This window comes from Melopsittacus undulatus, chromosome 5 (assembly GCF_012275295.1).
Source record: "Melopsittacus undulatus isolate bMelUnd1 chromosome 5, bMelUnd1.mat.Z, whole genome shotgun sequence".
NCBI lineage: Eukaryota > Metazoa > Chordata > Aves > Psittaciformes > Psittaculidae > Melopsittacus > Melopsittacus undulatus.
Window position 1 is genome coordinate 7,348,555 of NC_047531.1, and position 15,812 is coordinate 7,364,366.

Sequence of the window (15,812 nt, forward strand, 5' to 3'; positions counted from 1 at the left end):
GGGATGCGCTGACCCCACGGCATGCTGGGAGCCGTAGTCCTGCGCCCTGCGGAGCGTGAGCGTGGCGTTCAGCGCCGTGTGCCGCCCACCAGGCGCGGGTGCGCCTGCTCACCCCTTACGGCGCTCTAAACCCATCCGCCCCTATTTAATACACCGGGACTGGGCCCTTCCGCTTCCAAACTCCTCCCGGGACCCGGAAGCCCTGTGCTGGCAGCAGTGGCACAGCAAGTCGTGCTTCAACACACTCAGTGCCTCGGGTGCTAGCTCACCAGACGGGGGCGGCCTGCCCAGTGGCTCGCACGAGAAAGGGCCTGACAGTGAAAAGGCGGATAGTGAGGATCGGCTTATGTGACAGCAGTGTCAGCCCGTAATGTTCTGCAGCACAGTGATCTATGCAGGGTGGAAGGGGAGAGGTTAGGGTTGTGCGTGTCTGTGGAATCAGTTATAACACCATTGCAAATAAAAGGACCTGAGGGTGCTGAACTGATGGTCACTGAATGTGAGCCGGCTTGTGCCCAGGCAGCTAAGAAAGCCAACAGCATCTTGGCCTAAGAAACACCATAGCCAATAGGCCAGGACAGTGATCATCCCCCTGTACTCAGTGCTGGCGAGGCTGCACCTTGAATAGTGTTCAGTTCTGGACCCCTCAATGCAAGAGGGACATTTTGGAGCTAGAGCGAGTCCAGAGAAAGGTAATGGAACTGGTGAAGGGTCTGGAGAACAAGTCTTATGAGGAGCAGCTGAGGGAACTGGGGTTGTTTAGTCTGGAGAAAGCTCAGAGGGGACTTTGTTACTCTCTGTAACTACCTGAAAGGAGGTTGTAGTGAGGTGGTGGTCAGTGTTATAAATAACAAGTGACAGGACAAGAGGCAATGGCCTCAACCTCTGCCAGAGGAGGTTTAGATTGTATATTATAAGTTTATGCTGACAGAGAGTGATCAGGTATTGGAACAGGGAAGCGGTGGAATCACCATCCCTGCAAATGTTAACAAACCGTGTAGATGTGTCCCTTAATGACATGTTTAAGTGGTGGTCTTGGCATCCTGGGGTAAAGGTTTGAACTTGATTATCTTAAAAGGTTTTTTCCTGCTGCAGAACCGTCCCCAGCCGCAGTGCGCAGGGGAAGCAGGGGTTGGACCAGTCATGAAACGGAGCAGCGCCAAACGCAGCAGGAGACACACACACACCCATAGGGACAGCTACCTGTACCTGTGAGAAAGGGAGGCCATGCCTGGCTCCCGTCCCGAGGGAAGCGCGGTACCGGCTTCTGTCTCCTACGGGCGCCTCCCTGCCACGTCCTCCTCTGTAACGTGGTCAGGGACGACGGGAGACAGCGGCACGCTCAACCGAGCCTCTTCCTATGGGGACCGAGACCGTGCGGGGCCGAGGTTCCGAGGGGCTCTGCTGGCTGCGGGCCATAGAGGCGCTGCCGGACCACGCGGTCTCCGTCGGACCGGAACCTGAGCGGAGACTGACGGCTGCCTCCGCCAATGGCGCTCTCGTCCCAGCCAATGGACGGGCAGGACGGGCGGGGGCGGGACTTCCGGCGGACGGGTGACGGGAGGCGGCGGTGGGTTCGGCCTTTCCTTTCCTGCGGGCCGCGGAGGAGGCAGCACCATGAAGGCGTCGGGCACTGTGAGCGGGGGCCGGGGTACCGGGCGCACGGCAGGCACCGGGGCTCGGACCGAGGTTGAGGCTGCCGTTGGGAGGGCGGCGGCGTGGGCTTGCGGCACTTGAGAGCGGCTTCTGCGCGTCCAAGTGGCCCTGCCAGGCTCTTGAGGGAAGCGAGCAGTGAACATGGCGGCGGTGCCGCTCTCGCCGGATGCATGGGGAGGCCGCGCCTCCCGGGGAAGGGGGCCGTGATCGGCGGAGGTCACAGCTAGGACCGTGGGGCGGTCTGCTTGGGTCGTTAGTCTTTCCCTATCCCTTCCACTGCGTTGGCACGGAGGGGTTCATGCAGTGTGTGTGTCGTGTTCGTCCAGCTGCGGGAGTACAAGGTGGTGGGGCGATGCCTGCCCACGCCGAAGTGCACGACTCCTCCTCTCTACCGTATGCGCATCTTCGCACCCAACCATGTTGTCGCCAAGTCCCGGTTCTGGTACTTCGTCTCTCAGCTGAAGAAGATGAAGAAGTCTTCTGGAGAGATTGTGTACTGCGGCCAGGTGCGGGATTTAAAGCATAAAAAAATGGGAGATACGTAAAGAATTTCAGCTGGTGTATGTGGAAGGAATTTATATGAAGTGCTATTATTGGGGGTGAGACTGAAATTGACTTATGCTTCAGTTGCTGTGAAGCTGGGTGACAAATTAACAGTATATGCCTAGTAAACTAAACCAAAACTTCCCAACACTTGAGTTGTGAATTATGTTACTAGTCAATGCTGTTGTCTGGTTCTGGTGTTTGTTTCATATGGAATATAAGAGTCATCTGGCCATTCATAATCCTTGGAAAGTAGATATTTGTATATTTCCACTCCTCTGCCTTGATACTTAAAGGACATCGTTTAGAGTTTCAGAAATGAAATCATGTGTGTATTTTTCTTTCTGTGCTGAATTACTAAAACTCTTCCCTCTGAATTACTGAGGCTTTAATATAGTTACGTGGCTGTGGAGAAAGAACAAATAGCTGGTTTTTACAATAAAACATAGTACAGTGGTTTTCTTAGAACTCTAAATATTCAAACTTGCACAAGGCTGGTGAGGTACGTGTGTAACTGCTTTTGTGCTCGTGTTTAATTCCAGGTTTATGAGAAGTCCCCTCTGCGGGTAAAGAATTTTGGTATTTGGCTGCGCTATGATTCTCGTAGTGGAACTCACAACATGTACAGGGAGTACCGGGATCTGACCACTGCTGGTGCTGTCACCCAGTGCTGTAAGTACATCTAACTGCTTGAGGTATAGAATAGTTAAATAAAATAGATTAAATCTTAAACTGGACATAAGGTGGGCTGACTTTATCAATAGTAAGATAAATGTAACACTGGTAAAATAAAGCCGTGAGTGCCTGGACAAGTGCATAGATGTCTGTATGATGTATGTGGTATCTTGTTACCACTATACAGTTTTGCTGAAAATATTCCTGCTTCATCTTTGTGTGACTTCCTACATTGTAGTAGTGGTTTTGCTGTACAGACAGAGTTTCATGACCTTTTAAGTGCTGTATATCTTCCCAAGCCTTGCAGAGACAATATTTCAGATATCATGTGGAACATATTAGATCTGTCCTTTGGAGAGCAAGTAAAAAAACCCTGTGCTGCTCCAAGATCTCATTGCCTCAATTCAAGGAGAATTAAAGGTTGTCATTATTTCAGTCTGTGATGTGATGTGATTGAGGGACAGACCATTTGTTTAGGTGAGGCTGTTGATTCCAGTATTATAGAAGTGTTATGAACACAACAGAATGCACATAAAAACCCAAAGAATATTGTTACTCATAACAATATTCTTGTCATGTGTGCAGATATTAAAGGTATCTTGTCGCCTTTCAAAAGCTGAAGTGCTGTTGAAAGTGAAATTTAAGGTTCTACATTGACTTACACAATAATTCCTGTTAATTAACATACTGAAGGACTGCTTCAGAGTCCTGAGAACTTAATTTTGTCACTATACAATGAGTCTGATACTTTTATGTTCAAGAATACTTTTGACAGGTAAGTTTTTAATAAGCATGTTAGATCTTCATTGAAAGCATTGTAGGTGCAATAGTATTTCAGTAAGTGTATCTGGTGAAACTAGCTGTGGACATCAAGATTTAAAGACAGTGATTGCACTGCTACAGGGAGGAATTTTCAGGTAGTCCATGCACAGATAGCTTCTGTTCTGAAAGCTTAATTATGTGGCCTTAATAATCCATGTTTCTATCACTTGTCAGTTTCAAGAAAAGATAACCTCAGATTTTACCTTTACTTGGACCTGACTTTGGAAGAGAATGTTTTGGGGTTTTTTTTAAGTTCACCTGTCTTCAGTAATTATATTTCAGTGTTGATTCAATCAGTTTTCTTGTGCAAAAAGGGAAATAGTAGATTACTTCTGTACATGTCTACCATCTTGAGATCAGGCAAGAGGAATAAGGTGGCACTTTCTTGGAGGAGTTTGGTTAAGAGTTGCAGTTGGCTGCTGCATGTTGTTTCTGTGATATTTCTGCTATTGCTTTAAATACTAAACCCAGTGTGTTTAAGTAAAGAACTTAGAAGAAAAGTGATGTTAAAAGTTGTAGATGATACTGTAAACATTTCCTGAAAAGATGGTAGTAAGATTTTTGAACTGAAAATGTCTTAAGTTTTGAAATGGGTGAATGAGTTTCCTTGTTACAGACCGTGATATGGGAGCCCGTCACCGTGCCCGTGCTCACTCTATTCAGATCATGAAAGTTGAGGAGATTGCTGCTAGCAAGTGCCGTAGACCAGCAGTGAAGCAGTTCCATGTAAGTGCAGTAACATCACAGTGTCTGGTGGGTCCGGGTCTAAGCCTGGACTGGGATGGGGAGTTCTCTGGTAAAGGTTTCCTTTGCTGGCTCAAATAGCGAAGGAACCAAATAGCAAAGGATAGGAACTCAAATAACAAAGGAATACCTGTGTGCATAGGTTTTCAATTTTGTTATATTACTGATAATGGTTTCTAGAACTGCTTGAATGAAACTAAAACTAATCCAAATACATACTACAGTGCCAAAATGTGCCTTTAGCAGGTGTTTCTTTACAAAATTTGCAAAACCAAAGCATCTGTTAGCTCCCCCGAACTGTAATCTGTGTGTAATCTGTGGGTGCATTAGTTTTCTGTACATAATTAGCAGTTGAATATAGCTTAGTTGTTTATTACAAACTATTTTCTGTTGTTCATCTAGTATCTCAATTAATGCGGAAATATTTTTCTTGCAGGATTCTAAAATCAAGTTCCCTCTGCCACACAGAGTTCTGCGTCGCCAGCACAAACCACGTTTCACCACCAAGAGACCAAACACTTTCTTTTAAATACGGAAACGTGCTGTCAACTCTGTGTTGTAATAAAGATCTTATTTGAACCTTTGACTCATAGTCTTCATTTGGAAACAGTGTCCTGGATACCAAGGAGCACCCCTTCTTATTCTGTATTTTTCTAAACTGTTGGCAGCCTGCTATGTACAGCTACAATTCCCTTGAAACAGGTGCATTCAAGTGCTGACTTTGAATCATCAAAATATCCCATCACTAAACCAAAATGTTAATAACCAGCTTTCCAGATCAGAGTAGATCTGTTGTTGAGCAGCTGTAGAATCCTACATCCATTTAGTTCTGTCCTGGATTCAGCAGTAGCAGTCTGGAGATCTTTAACTGTGGATGATAATGGTGTTTGACAGATTGCTTCCTTCCGAGCTGCTCCAAGTTCTCGTCCTGTTATTTCTATCCTAAATAAGATACTTGAGTTCAAATTAGTTGAGCCTTTGATTTAGATACCCGGTATCCATTTAGCCCTAGAAAGTTTTAACAGCTCTACAGCCCATTGAACAAATTCTTTCTCAGTTTCAGTAGCAATTTCCAGAAATGATCAGACTGGTCTTAGATCCCTGAGGTAATACCATCCAAGTGAGCTATGTCCTTCCTGTTTCTGGGTTTTCACATTCAGAAGCAAATTAATTTTGACTTTCTTTGGCTGGGATAGACAGAAAAATGCATGCTTTAAGTCCAGAATGGTAAACCACTTCTGATTGTTACTCAATTTAGTCAATAAGGTGTGTGGATTAGCTACTACAGGATAAATATCCTCCACAATTTTGTTGATCGCTCTGAGATCGTGAACTAATCAGTAACTTTTCCCATTGGATTTCTTTACTGGCATGATAGGAATATTATATTACAATTCACATTCAATAATCCATATTTTAAAAAATTATCAATTATTTCTTTGATTCAATCCTCCAATTTTAAGGGATATTGGTTTATTCTAATCGGGCAGCTCCCCCTTTTATTTCTACTTCAACAGCAAAGCGTTTTTTTTCACCATATCTGGAGTTTCAGATGCCCAATACTCCCAGATACACCTGACTAAATTCCCTTCTGATTTAACACCGAATAAGTTGCTCCTATATCCACTAAAAATTCCACTTCATTTTCTCTAGTCCCTGGCTTTAATTTAACAAGTGGATCTGCAAGGGTAGATTCCCCAGATCTCTGTCAGTCTAGTTCTAATTCAGCCACCTGAGCCACCTTGTGGGTATTCGTTTTAGAGCAGTCTCACTTCCAAAGTCCCAATTCCTTACAGTATGCACACTGATCCCATCCCACAGAAGAAGAATTCACTCTTTCACCTCTGCCTGACATTCCTCCTCTATCTCTGCCTCATCCTCTCCCATTAGTCCCTCCACCAGTTTCTGCTTGCCCCAAAGCAGCCACCGTAGCTGTGCCTATAGCACAACTCAGCTTTTTCTTTACCTGTTCCTGGTTCCTGTCCACTCTCCAGGCTTCTTTAACATTCACAGGTCCTTCTGCTCTGTTGCCAGTGACAGCAACCTCTTCCTCCTTATCAATAACAGATGGGGCAGATGCCGAGGGTGCCTCTCTCGGTGGTAATTGTGATTCGTAATCCTCCAACCTATTTTCCTGATTCTGAGTTTTTAAACATCTTTCCCCAATATCACAGGCTGAATGACGTCTTTCCAGCTTAGCTTTCTGGTTTTCCCTGTCCTTTTCCAAAGCCAAAATTAAGGGATCTTGTAGAGTTACATTAATTTTGTATTCCGTCTGCCACTCCTGCTGAAAACCGTATCTGCATATATAACTTCATCCCATTTTCCTTGTCGTCTCTAAAAATAGCATTAATTACAACAAGATATTATAATTCCAGGTCCCATTTTTGGGCCATTTTTCCTGATCCTCCAAGGTATATAATAGCCACCATAGGTTACAATATTTCATTAAACTCTTTTTATTTACTGAGCCCCTGGGGGATCCTCCTAATTCTTTCCAATGAGCCAGAACACATCCCAAAGGGCTCTTTTCTATTATTTCTCTTCTCTATTTCCCATTATTTCCTTATACACACTATGCACACACGGGATTCCAAACATTCCACTCACTTGCTCACAATTTCTAAAACAAAAACATGCACCAAGTACACAAATACCAATTAGCAGCATGATAAAAATACATACGGTTTGCTGTTCATGAGTTACCCAAGCATGGCATCAAACACCAGCTGTCAGAACTTGGGTCAGGTACCAGGAAAACACAACCGTGTTCCCGCATGTGACATCTCCTGTGCCTTACAGAACAATTCAGAACGTATACCTGTCCACCAGACGGATGCTAGCAGCTGGGAATACGCCCTCACCTACGAGATTTTCCTATCCCAATTTACGGAAGGATTTCTTATTCCTGCGTACACCTTACGGAATGTTGACCATGTTCCCGTATTCCTGCATTGGATGTCTCCTACACCTTATGGAACACTAATTGGCGTTCCCACTTAGGACGTCTGCTATGCCTTATGGAATGCCATAAAATAAAATAATACTTTTGCAATGATGGTGATGGTTCTTGTCTGCTCACGCAGTGATCCCAGTGGGTAGAGGGGTCCCTCTGGGGAAACTCATCCTGGGGGCCCTAGGGAGTCCTGCCCTCAGTGGGTCCTGCAGCCGAGCAGAGGGTCCCACCTGGGTGCCAAATTGCTTTGGAGAAATCTCCAGGAACTTGGCAACAAAGTTGAAGCTGACAAGCAGGAATTCTTTATTGTGGCACTGGGAGACACGAAGGATTGCTCCTCATAGCATGTCTCATCTATGATTCTACATTGTCCTTAAACAGATATATTCATTAGATTACTTACATTACATCCTACTTCTAGAGAATCCCTTCCGCATGCGCACTAAAATGTGGCAGTGGGCTTTGGGACCCTGGTGGTTATTTCTTCATTGCTTTGTTTCAGGATCATTGTCACATCAGTAACCACTGGGCCCATTCTGGCAAAGCTGATCTTGGTCATTTCCTTTCCTCTATAGCTGCTAACAAAGGCTAAGGTCCTTGAAGTGACCAGCAGGTTGAAGGAGGTGATCCTGCCCCTCTACTCTGCTCTTCTGAGACCTCACTTGGAGCATTGTGTGCAGTTCTGGTGTCCTCAACATAAAAAGGACATGGAACTGTTGGAACAAGTCCAGAGGAGGCCACGAGGATGATCAGGGGACTGGAGCACCTCCTGTATGGAGACAGGCTGAGAAAGTTGGGGCTGTTCAGCCTGGAGAAGAGAAGCTGCGTGGAGACCTCATAGCAGCCTTCCAGTATCTGAAGGGGGCCTGCAGAGATGCTGGTGAGGGACTATTCATTAGGGACTGTAGTGATAGGACAAGGGGTAATGGATTGAAACATAAACAGCAGAGGTTTAGACTGGATCTAAGGAAGAAATTCTTTCCTGTTAGGGTGGTGAGGCACTGGAATGGGTTGCCCAGGGAGGTTGTGAATGCTCCATCCCTGGCAGTGTTCAAGGCCAGGTTGGATGAAGCCTTGGGTGATATGGTTTAGTGTGAGGTGTCCCTGCCCATGGCAGGGGGGTTGGAAGTGGGTTATCTTAAGGTCCTTTTAAACCCTAACTATTCTATGATTCTAAGTTACTTGTTTACAATACCATTCTTCAATCAACCCCATTCTTCAATCCCCCCTATTCTTCAGACAACCCCATTCTTCAGTGACATGGTAGGGGGTCCCCAGCATGGTGGGATTGAGGGTTCCTCCCGAGGGTGATGGGATGGAGGAACCCAAGGTGTTCTCACCCCCAGTGACATGATCGGGTCCCCAAGGCGATGTTATGGGGGGTCCCAAGGGTGTTGTGAGAGGGGGTCCCCAGGTTTACATAAATGGGGGGAGTCTCCCCCTTGTGAAATATGAATTCTCTCCTCTAAACAAGATAACAATGTTTTATTGAGGGGCAAAGTCAATAAAGCAAAAGCAAATGGCACTGGGCGCATGACTGTAGCCAGAGGCGCAAGTGATTAGTGTTTGTTACAGGTTTATATACTTTCACAATTCCATTAGTCACATACATATACATAATACCCACATATAGGTGGGGAATATTATAACTAGCTCCTGGAACTTATTATCATAAGTCTCCTCTTGGCATCTGTGTGCTGCACTTTGGTGATTGTGGGCAGGGGTCTTGAGGATGAAGTAAGCAGTCTTCCTCATGTGAGTAGGGGTCTTCAAGATGAAGTAAGCAGTCTTCCTCACAGCGTACTTTTCACCTTTGGCACAGTTGGATGCCCCAGTAATCACACAACTGGCTAAAACCAGCCAGATCTGTCATTATTCTGATAACTAACAAAGATTTAAAACAGTGTGACCTTCCTCCAAAATTTATAGCAGGACAGGCAGACAAGGAGTATCCCAAGCTAGCAGATGTTTGGGAGGCTCTGTCTCTAAACTAACTGATAAGTAGAAGGATGGTGTGAAATAACTCATTCATGTTCAGTGGGGTCACTAAATCCTGTTATCTCACCACAGACTTACAACACAAACATTGATCTTTAAAGCTGAAGATACTTTAGAGGACCAGTTTGAAGCAATTAACTCATGTTTAGTGGGGCCACTAAATTCTACAGATTTACATCATAAACATTGTTCTCTTTCTACAACTTAAGCTAAAAAGTACTTTAATTTTCCAGGCAGTAGCTTTTCTTATATCAAGCCCCGCTCCCTCTTTCTTTACCTTTACAGATTCTTTTACTATGTGACTCCGTTTTGCTCAGTTCTGGCCCTTTTTAACTTGTTGTCTAATCTTGTGTCTTTAACGAGCTTTGTTTTTGTTACTGTAAACCCATATAGTTATATCCACATATCCACACCTATGATTTGAGAAAGCCATTACATTTATGTGTTCATCACACCCTCACAGCGACGTTGCCCTTGGCAACGACGGGAAGTGGTCGTGTCCACCGCAAAGGGTCAAGCCTATAGACAGGGGCGGGTTAAAGTCCGGCGGGGGGCGTGGTCATAGCGGTGGGGGGCGTGGCCAGCTCCGGAAACGCCATGCTGGGAGGCTGGCTGTTGGCGGGGCGACGGCGGCGTTGCCCTGGCAACGAGGGTGGTCAGTTGGGCTGGTCAGTTGGAGGCGTTGCCACAGCAACCGGGCTGTAACCGCCAAAGCGCACCCTCAAACCGGCACCAACCGGCACCGGGAGCCCCAAACCCCAGTCACAGGCACCCCCAACACTGACACCCCCAGACACCGGTACCCCAGAAACAACAGAGACCGGCACCCACAGACACCAAAAGCCTGAAACCTAGGCACCCCCAAACCACAACACCCCATTCTTGTGGGGTGTCTGGGTGCTCTGGGGGGGCTCAGGTTCTCCCAGGTCTGCTTCACAAAGGGGAAAAGGAAGATGATGATGCAGGCCACAATGAAGAGGGTGGAGGTCATGATGAAGAGGATGGAGGGCTTGAAGCTGATGGTGCTGTCCTGGGGAAGGACAGGGACAGGGTCCATGATACCGCACACGGTGGCACCCCCAAACCCCTGTGTGCCCCCCCACCCCCATACCTGGCCCAGCGTCCCTTCGTGGCTGGGGTCAGCAAAGTCAATGGAGACGTCGAAGCATGGGGAGAGGCTGAAGGGTCTCTGGCCCTCGGGGCACCTGCAGGGGGCAGGAGGAGGGGGACAGATGGGGCCATGTGGGGACATGGGGACACGGCTGGGGGATGAGGGGAACAGGGCTGGGGGCACTGGGACATGGCCATAGGGACAATGGGGACATGGCCATGGGGCAGAGGGAAATGGCTGGGGGGTACTGGGGACATGGACAAGGGGACACTGGGGACAATGTGGGCATGGCCATTAGGGCAATTATTGGGACAAGGGGTACCTGGCCATGAGGATAGGGGAGACTCTGCCAGGGGCACAGGGGATATGGACAAGGGGACAAGGGGGACATGGCGATGGGAACAGGAATGACTGGGACACGGTCATAGAGAAGTGGGGGACATGGGCTGGTGGGACATGGCCTGGGGGCAGTGGGGACGTGAATGGGACAAATGTGTGTATGTATTATTGAGAAAGTATAAGGCAGATCTAGTGTTTGCCACGTTCTGGGGAGCTGATGGCTATTTAGCTTTGCCCAGCTGACAGCCTTTGCTCCTTGCCCAGAATGGTGGTTGTGCTGGGGGGATGGAGGGCAATCATTTCTGGTAACCCTGTTCCTTTGTGCATATAATATTCCCTGTCTGTGATAAGCCTGGGCTGTCTCATCACACAAGATGGCAATCCATTCTTCCCTTCCCCCGGCCTTCCTCTCCCTCCTCCCACCTTTACCAGCACAGCAGATTCCAATAATAAACCCATCACCGTGAAAGCCAGGTGTCATCCAAACTCATCTGCTGAAGTGTTTGATCTATCCTCTGCTTCGAGATGCAGGTTTCAGAGTATTTTATGAGCTTTGTACCATACAAAACATTCTGCAGCATTTTATGAGCTGCATTTTATAAAACTGTATAAATTACTAGGTAGAATATTTTAGCAATCAGCCCTTTTTTGTAAGGGACCAGTGCCAGTAAAGGCTTGCATAGATATGAAAGTATGCAGAGAAAATGTGAACATTCTCAAAATACCGTTAACACTTAACCTTCCAGAAGATCTCTGCTGGGCTATTTATTTTGTAATGGAGCTTGTGCAGTCCACAGGGAAACTGAAATGGGATAAAAGGCACAGCAACTGCTCCACTAGCTCTATTCAGCTTTACAAAGCAGAGACGCCCCAGTTCATCCAGTGTCCCCCACACTGTGGAGTATCCCAGGAGGGATCATGGGCTTAACAGCATTGCTTTATTACTCACTGTGCTCTCCTCATCTTGAACAAGCAACATCTCTGTTTCAAGGTGTCATCCAATCTGGGGGGGGGCTCAGGGTGCCTGTGGGTGCTCAGGTTCTCCCAGGTCTGCTTTCATGAAGGGGAAGAGGAAGATGATGGGGGACCAAGACCTGGGTCCCCAGCCCTGCCCTATGGGATACCCGGGAAAAGCCTGTGCCTGAGCAGCTCAGTGCTGTGCAGGATGAGGCCCCTGCTGGGTTTAGCCCTGGGGCAAGCCAAGGAAACTGGAGGTGGAGATGAGGCCCATGTGATGCTAATGGTGTCCCTCAGCTGCTGGTTCCCAGGAGTGGGGAAGCAGGGGATGGAGAGGATGATGGGGCGAGAGCTCCAGGGCTGTGGAGCCTGCGGGACTCGGGAGAGCCCCTGCCTTGGAGCTGCTGCTCTCCATGGCTTCCAGCTGCTCCACCTGCCCTACACCGAGAGCCACAGCATCAACTGGGGAGCCGCTGGCAGTGATCTGTAGCAGGGCTGTCCTGGGCTGCTGCTCGCCTGGCTCCAGCAGCTGCTGCCACACATGCTGGGCCCGGGCCCTGACCTCATGGGCAGGCTGCCCCCAGTCTGGGACAGGCAGGTCCCCAAAGCCCTGCTCCACTGCCCCTCCTGCTGCCCTGTGTGGGGGTCCCACTGCAGCACTTAACTGCCCACAGATGGGGACTCCCTGAGCTCCATGGCCTCGCCGCTGATGTCAGCTGGCACCCCACACCTGGGTGATGGTGCCAGGGTCACCGGGCCCGGCGGGTGGTGGTGCTGGTCCCTCCCCAGGCACACACACCCCTCCCGGTGCCGCTGTCCCCTCCAGTAAGCCAGAATCATACCCATAGACCAACGAGCCACTATGTGGGTCTCATCTCACACCCACCCAGATGTTGAGCAGGAGGAGGTGAGGGCTGTGTGAGCAGGAGGACGCTGAGGGACACTCATCCCCTGCCAGCGCAAATCTCCCTCCATCACTCACCATTTTCTGCAGCTCTTCAGCAGGTTCCTGCACTTGCTCCCGGTTGTTGCTGTCTGCCCCTTGCAGCTGGTCGATGGCTCTGGGATGCATACTGGAGCTCGGAGCGGAGCTATCGGCTGAGTCCCTGCTCCCTGGGGGTCTGCCCAGGAAGCCTTTCTTGGACAACATATCCCTGGGCTGCCGGTCTGGGTATCAGCAGCTCCAGCCTCTTTCCATAGGCTGCTTGTCTGGGTGAGAGCAGGACAAGACTTTCTCTCTGCAGTCTTGGCCTCAGCAACAGCAGCTCCAACCTCTTCCTCTGTGCTGCCGGCCTGGGTGGCAGCGGGAAAGACTTCCTCTGTACAGTCCTGGCCTCATGGACAGCAGCTGCAGCCCTGCTCTGTGAGCTGCTGGCCTGAACATTGCAACTTCCAGACCTGCTCATTGGGCTGGAGCAGTTCCAGCCACATCACCCTGGAGTTGCCAATTCTCCCGATAGCTTCCAGAGGGGGCCTATGCTGTCCCTAGTCTGTTTTTTATTTACTATGTACCTATAGAAGCTGCCAGGGAGAGTGGGCCTGGGGATCAAGCAGCTGTAGCAGAGCAGCAAGAGGAGGCAGTGGAGGAGTGGAAAGAGGCTGTAGCTGAGCAGTGGGAGGAGGTGGCAGAGGAGCTGAGCCCCACGGCCAAGCCCAGCCCCACAACGGCTGAGAGCATCCCCTGGAAGTCGCCTGCTAAGCCCCAGGAGGATGCAGGAGACCACACAGCATTTCCCAGCAAGGCAGAGGAGGAAGATCTGGACTCAGGAAAGGAGAAGCTGGCAAGCACGGCAACTACATCAGCCCCAGCGACAAGTACAGCAGCATCATTTGAGAGTTCTTCACACCCCCCCATGCCCCACATTGCCCCTTGTGCCGTGCACAGGTACCTTTGGCTCAGGCGCTGTCGGGGTTGGGCTCCTCTCGTGCTGGTGCCACAGCTGCTTGCACAGGGCTGAGATCTCATCCCACTGCTGAGGGGCCTCTGCCGCCTCCACCAACATGGCTGCCGCAGTGCCCTCAACCAGTGCCTTCGCCAGCGCCCGCTGCGGCTGCCGCAGCTCTGCTGCCTGCTCGGACAGGAGCTCAGAGATCTCATCCTGCAGCGCTTGCAGGCTCTCTGGGAGCAGTGCTACTGACACTGCATGGCTCCGCATGGCACCCAGCCCGGGGACCTGCAGCACCCATAGACCTCCTGAACTCAGTGTCCCTGTCCCCGGCACCAGCACTGATACCAGCCTATGGGTGCCCCTCCTTGTGTGACCAACCCTGGGGTGCCCAGAGCTCCTACAGTCCCTGGGAACAGCGTCATCAACAGGGCATGGACGTGGGGACCAGCACCCGCAGCACCTGCAGGCCCACTAAGCACAGCATCACCAACAGGGACACCAGCACCAGCACCTGTGGGTGCCCCTCTTTGGGGTGTCCCTCCTTGGGGTGACCAGCCCTTGGGTGACCAGCAATGAGGTGACTATTGTTGATGTGCTGTCCTTATGGGGTGCCAATAGTAATGGGTGCCTCACTTTAGGGTGCTCATCCCTGAGGTACTGGTACAAATGGGTGTCCATCTTTGGGGTGCCAGGCCTAGGGGTGGCAATACCTATGGGTGCCCTTCTTTGCTGTTCCACTTCTTATGCTGTAGCCTTCCTTATGGGTGTCCCAAGTATTGATGCTCATCCTTATAGGATGTCCATCACCCTGGGGTTGCCAATTCTCCCGATAGCTTCCAGAGGGGGCCTATGCTGTTCCTAGTCTTTTTTTTGTTTACTATGTACCTATAGAAGCTGCCAGGGAGAGTGGGCCCGGGGACCAAGCAGCTGTAGCAGAGCAGCAAGAGGAGGCAGTGGAGGAGTGGAAAGAGGCTGTAGCTGAGCAGTGGGAGGAGGTGGCAGAGGAGCTGAGCCCTGCGGCCAAGTCCAGCCCCAGACGACGGCTGAGAGCATCCCCTGGAAGTTGCCTGCCGAGCCCCAGGAGGATGCAGGAGACCACACAGCACTTGCCAGCAAGGCAGAGGAGGAAGATCTGGACTCAGGAAAGGAGAAGCTGGCAAGCACGGCAACTACATCAGCCCCAGTGACAAGTACAGCAGCATCATTTGAGAGTTCTGAAGGTTCTGAATGGCTTTTGGGTACCCTTAAGACCTGCATGCTGATTGCGATGGGGATCACCATGTTGACACACATACAGAGTGTGTTTTATCCATGACCATTTCATCTGATCTTGAAAGTTAAGCCGAGTCATGTTTGTGTCCAGGAGTGGGGGGAGGAAGTGGGGAGGAGTGAGAGAGCAGCTGCATGGTTCTGAGTTACCAGCTGGGCTTAAACCACAACAAGTTCCTTAGGCAAGCTAGGTAAATAAAGTTGAATTTGGGAAGAAGGCAGCTTTTTGTGCAAGCAGAACTCAGATCTGCAGGATCTCAGGAAGTTCTGGCCACAGTACTGGCTGCTTCTCACTCAGTATATTTTACCATTTTCTGAGTGAATGGCTGCGTGGTACTTATTTGCCAGATGGCGTTCAACCACAACACTATGTTCACAATATAATGCACAATAAAAAAAACTGTAATGGACAACATGTAGTTAAGGTTAAGTAAAAAGGCTGCTTCACACGAAAAGCCATTCTTTGCATCCACTGCCTATTTAAAAATGTAGTGTGTTTTGAGTGTTCCCTAGAGAAGAGGTAGGCAGCCAGTTTAATTACTATAGGGGTCTTGCCCAGAGTTACAGAATTGATGGCTGTGTTTTGTCTAATGTCATCTTAAAAACAGATGTAGGTGGGCGTAAAGTGCAGGGAAACACTGTCTAGAGAGGAAACTGAATGTCCTAGTTTTGGGGTAGCTGGAGACCTGCTGCAACTCAACTGGGACAAAAACTGCCTGTTGATTGCAAGCAAGGGCCTTGCTCTCACCTTAAGGGGGTGGCTGTTCTGCAAGAGTTGGACCAGTCCGTGCTGCCACAACAGCCCCCCTTCCATAGCCTCACAGCCCTGCAGCTCAGCTTTGTGTTCCTCACT

The 15,812-nt window shown here is 49.3% G+C and overlaps 1 protein-coding gene and 1 non-coding gene across 2 annotated transcripts; both read left to right on the forward strand.

Annotated features, from left to right (window-relative positions):
* Window positions 1-1,553: 1,553 nt before the first annotated feature.
* On the forward strand, window positions 1,554-5,024 carry RPL18A (ribosomal protein L18a). The gene is made up of 5 exons (XM_031048040.2): window positions 1,554-1,635; window positions 1,983-2,162; window positions 2,742-2,871; window positions 4,313-4,422; window positions 4,877-5,024. Exons 1-5 carry the CDS (start codon window positions 1,618-1,620, stop codon window positions 4,967-4,969), a joined length of 531 nt encoding a protein of 176 aa, XP_030903900.1. The 5' UTR covers window positions 1,554-1,617; the 3' UTR covers window positions 4,970-5,024.
* Window positions 3,399-3,530, forward strand: LOC115946346 (small nucleolar RNA SNORA68). The gene has a single exon (XR_004080441.2). It is a non-coding gene; the product is annotated as a small nucleolar RNA SNORA68 (small nucleolar RNA).
* Window positions 5,025-15,812: the final 10,788 nt, after the last annotated feature.

Bases quoted from the DNA above. Each gene is read 5' to 3' on its own strand.
- RPL18A (XM_031048040.2), top strand. The intron at 2,163-2,741 runs GTGCGGGATTTA...GTTTAATTCCAG, and splicing joins AGATTGTGTACTGCGGCCAG to GTTTATGAGAAGTCCCCTCT. The intron at 2,872-4,312 runs GTAAGTACATCT...TCCTTGTTACAG, and splicing joins TGGTGCTGTCACCCAGTGCT to ACCGTGATATGGGAGCCCGT.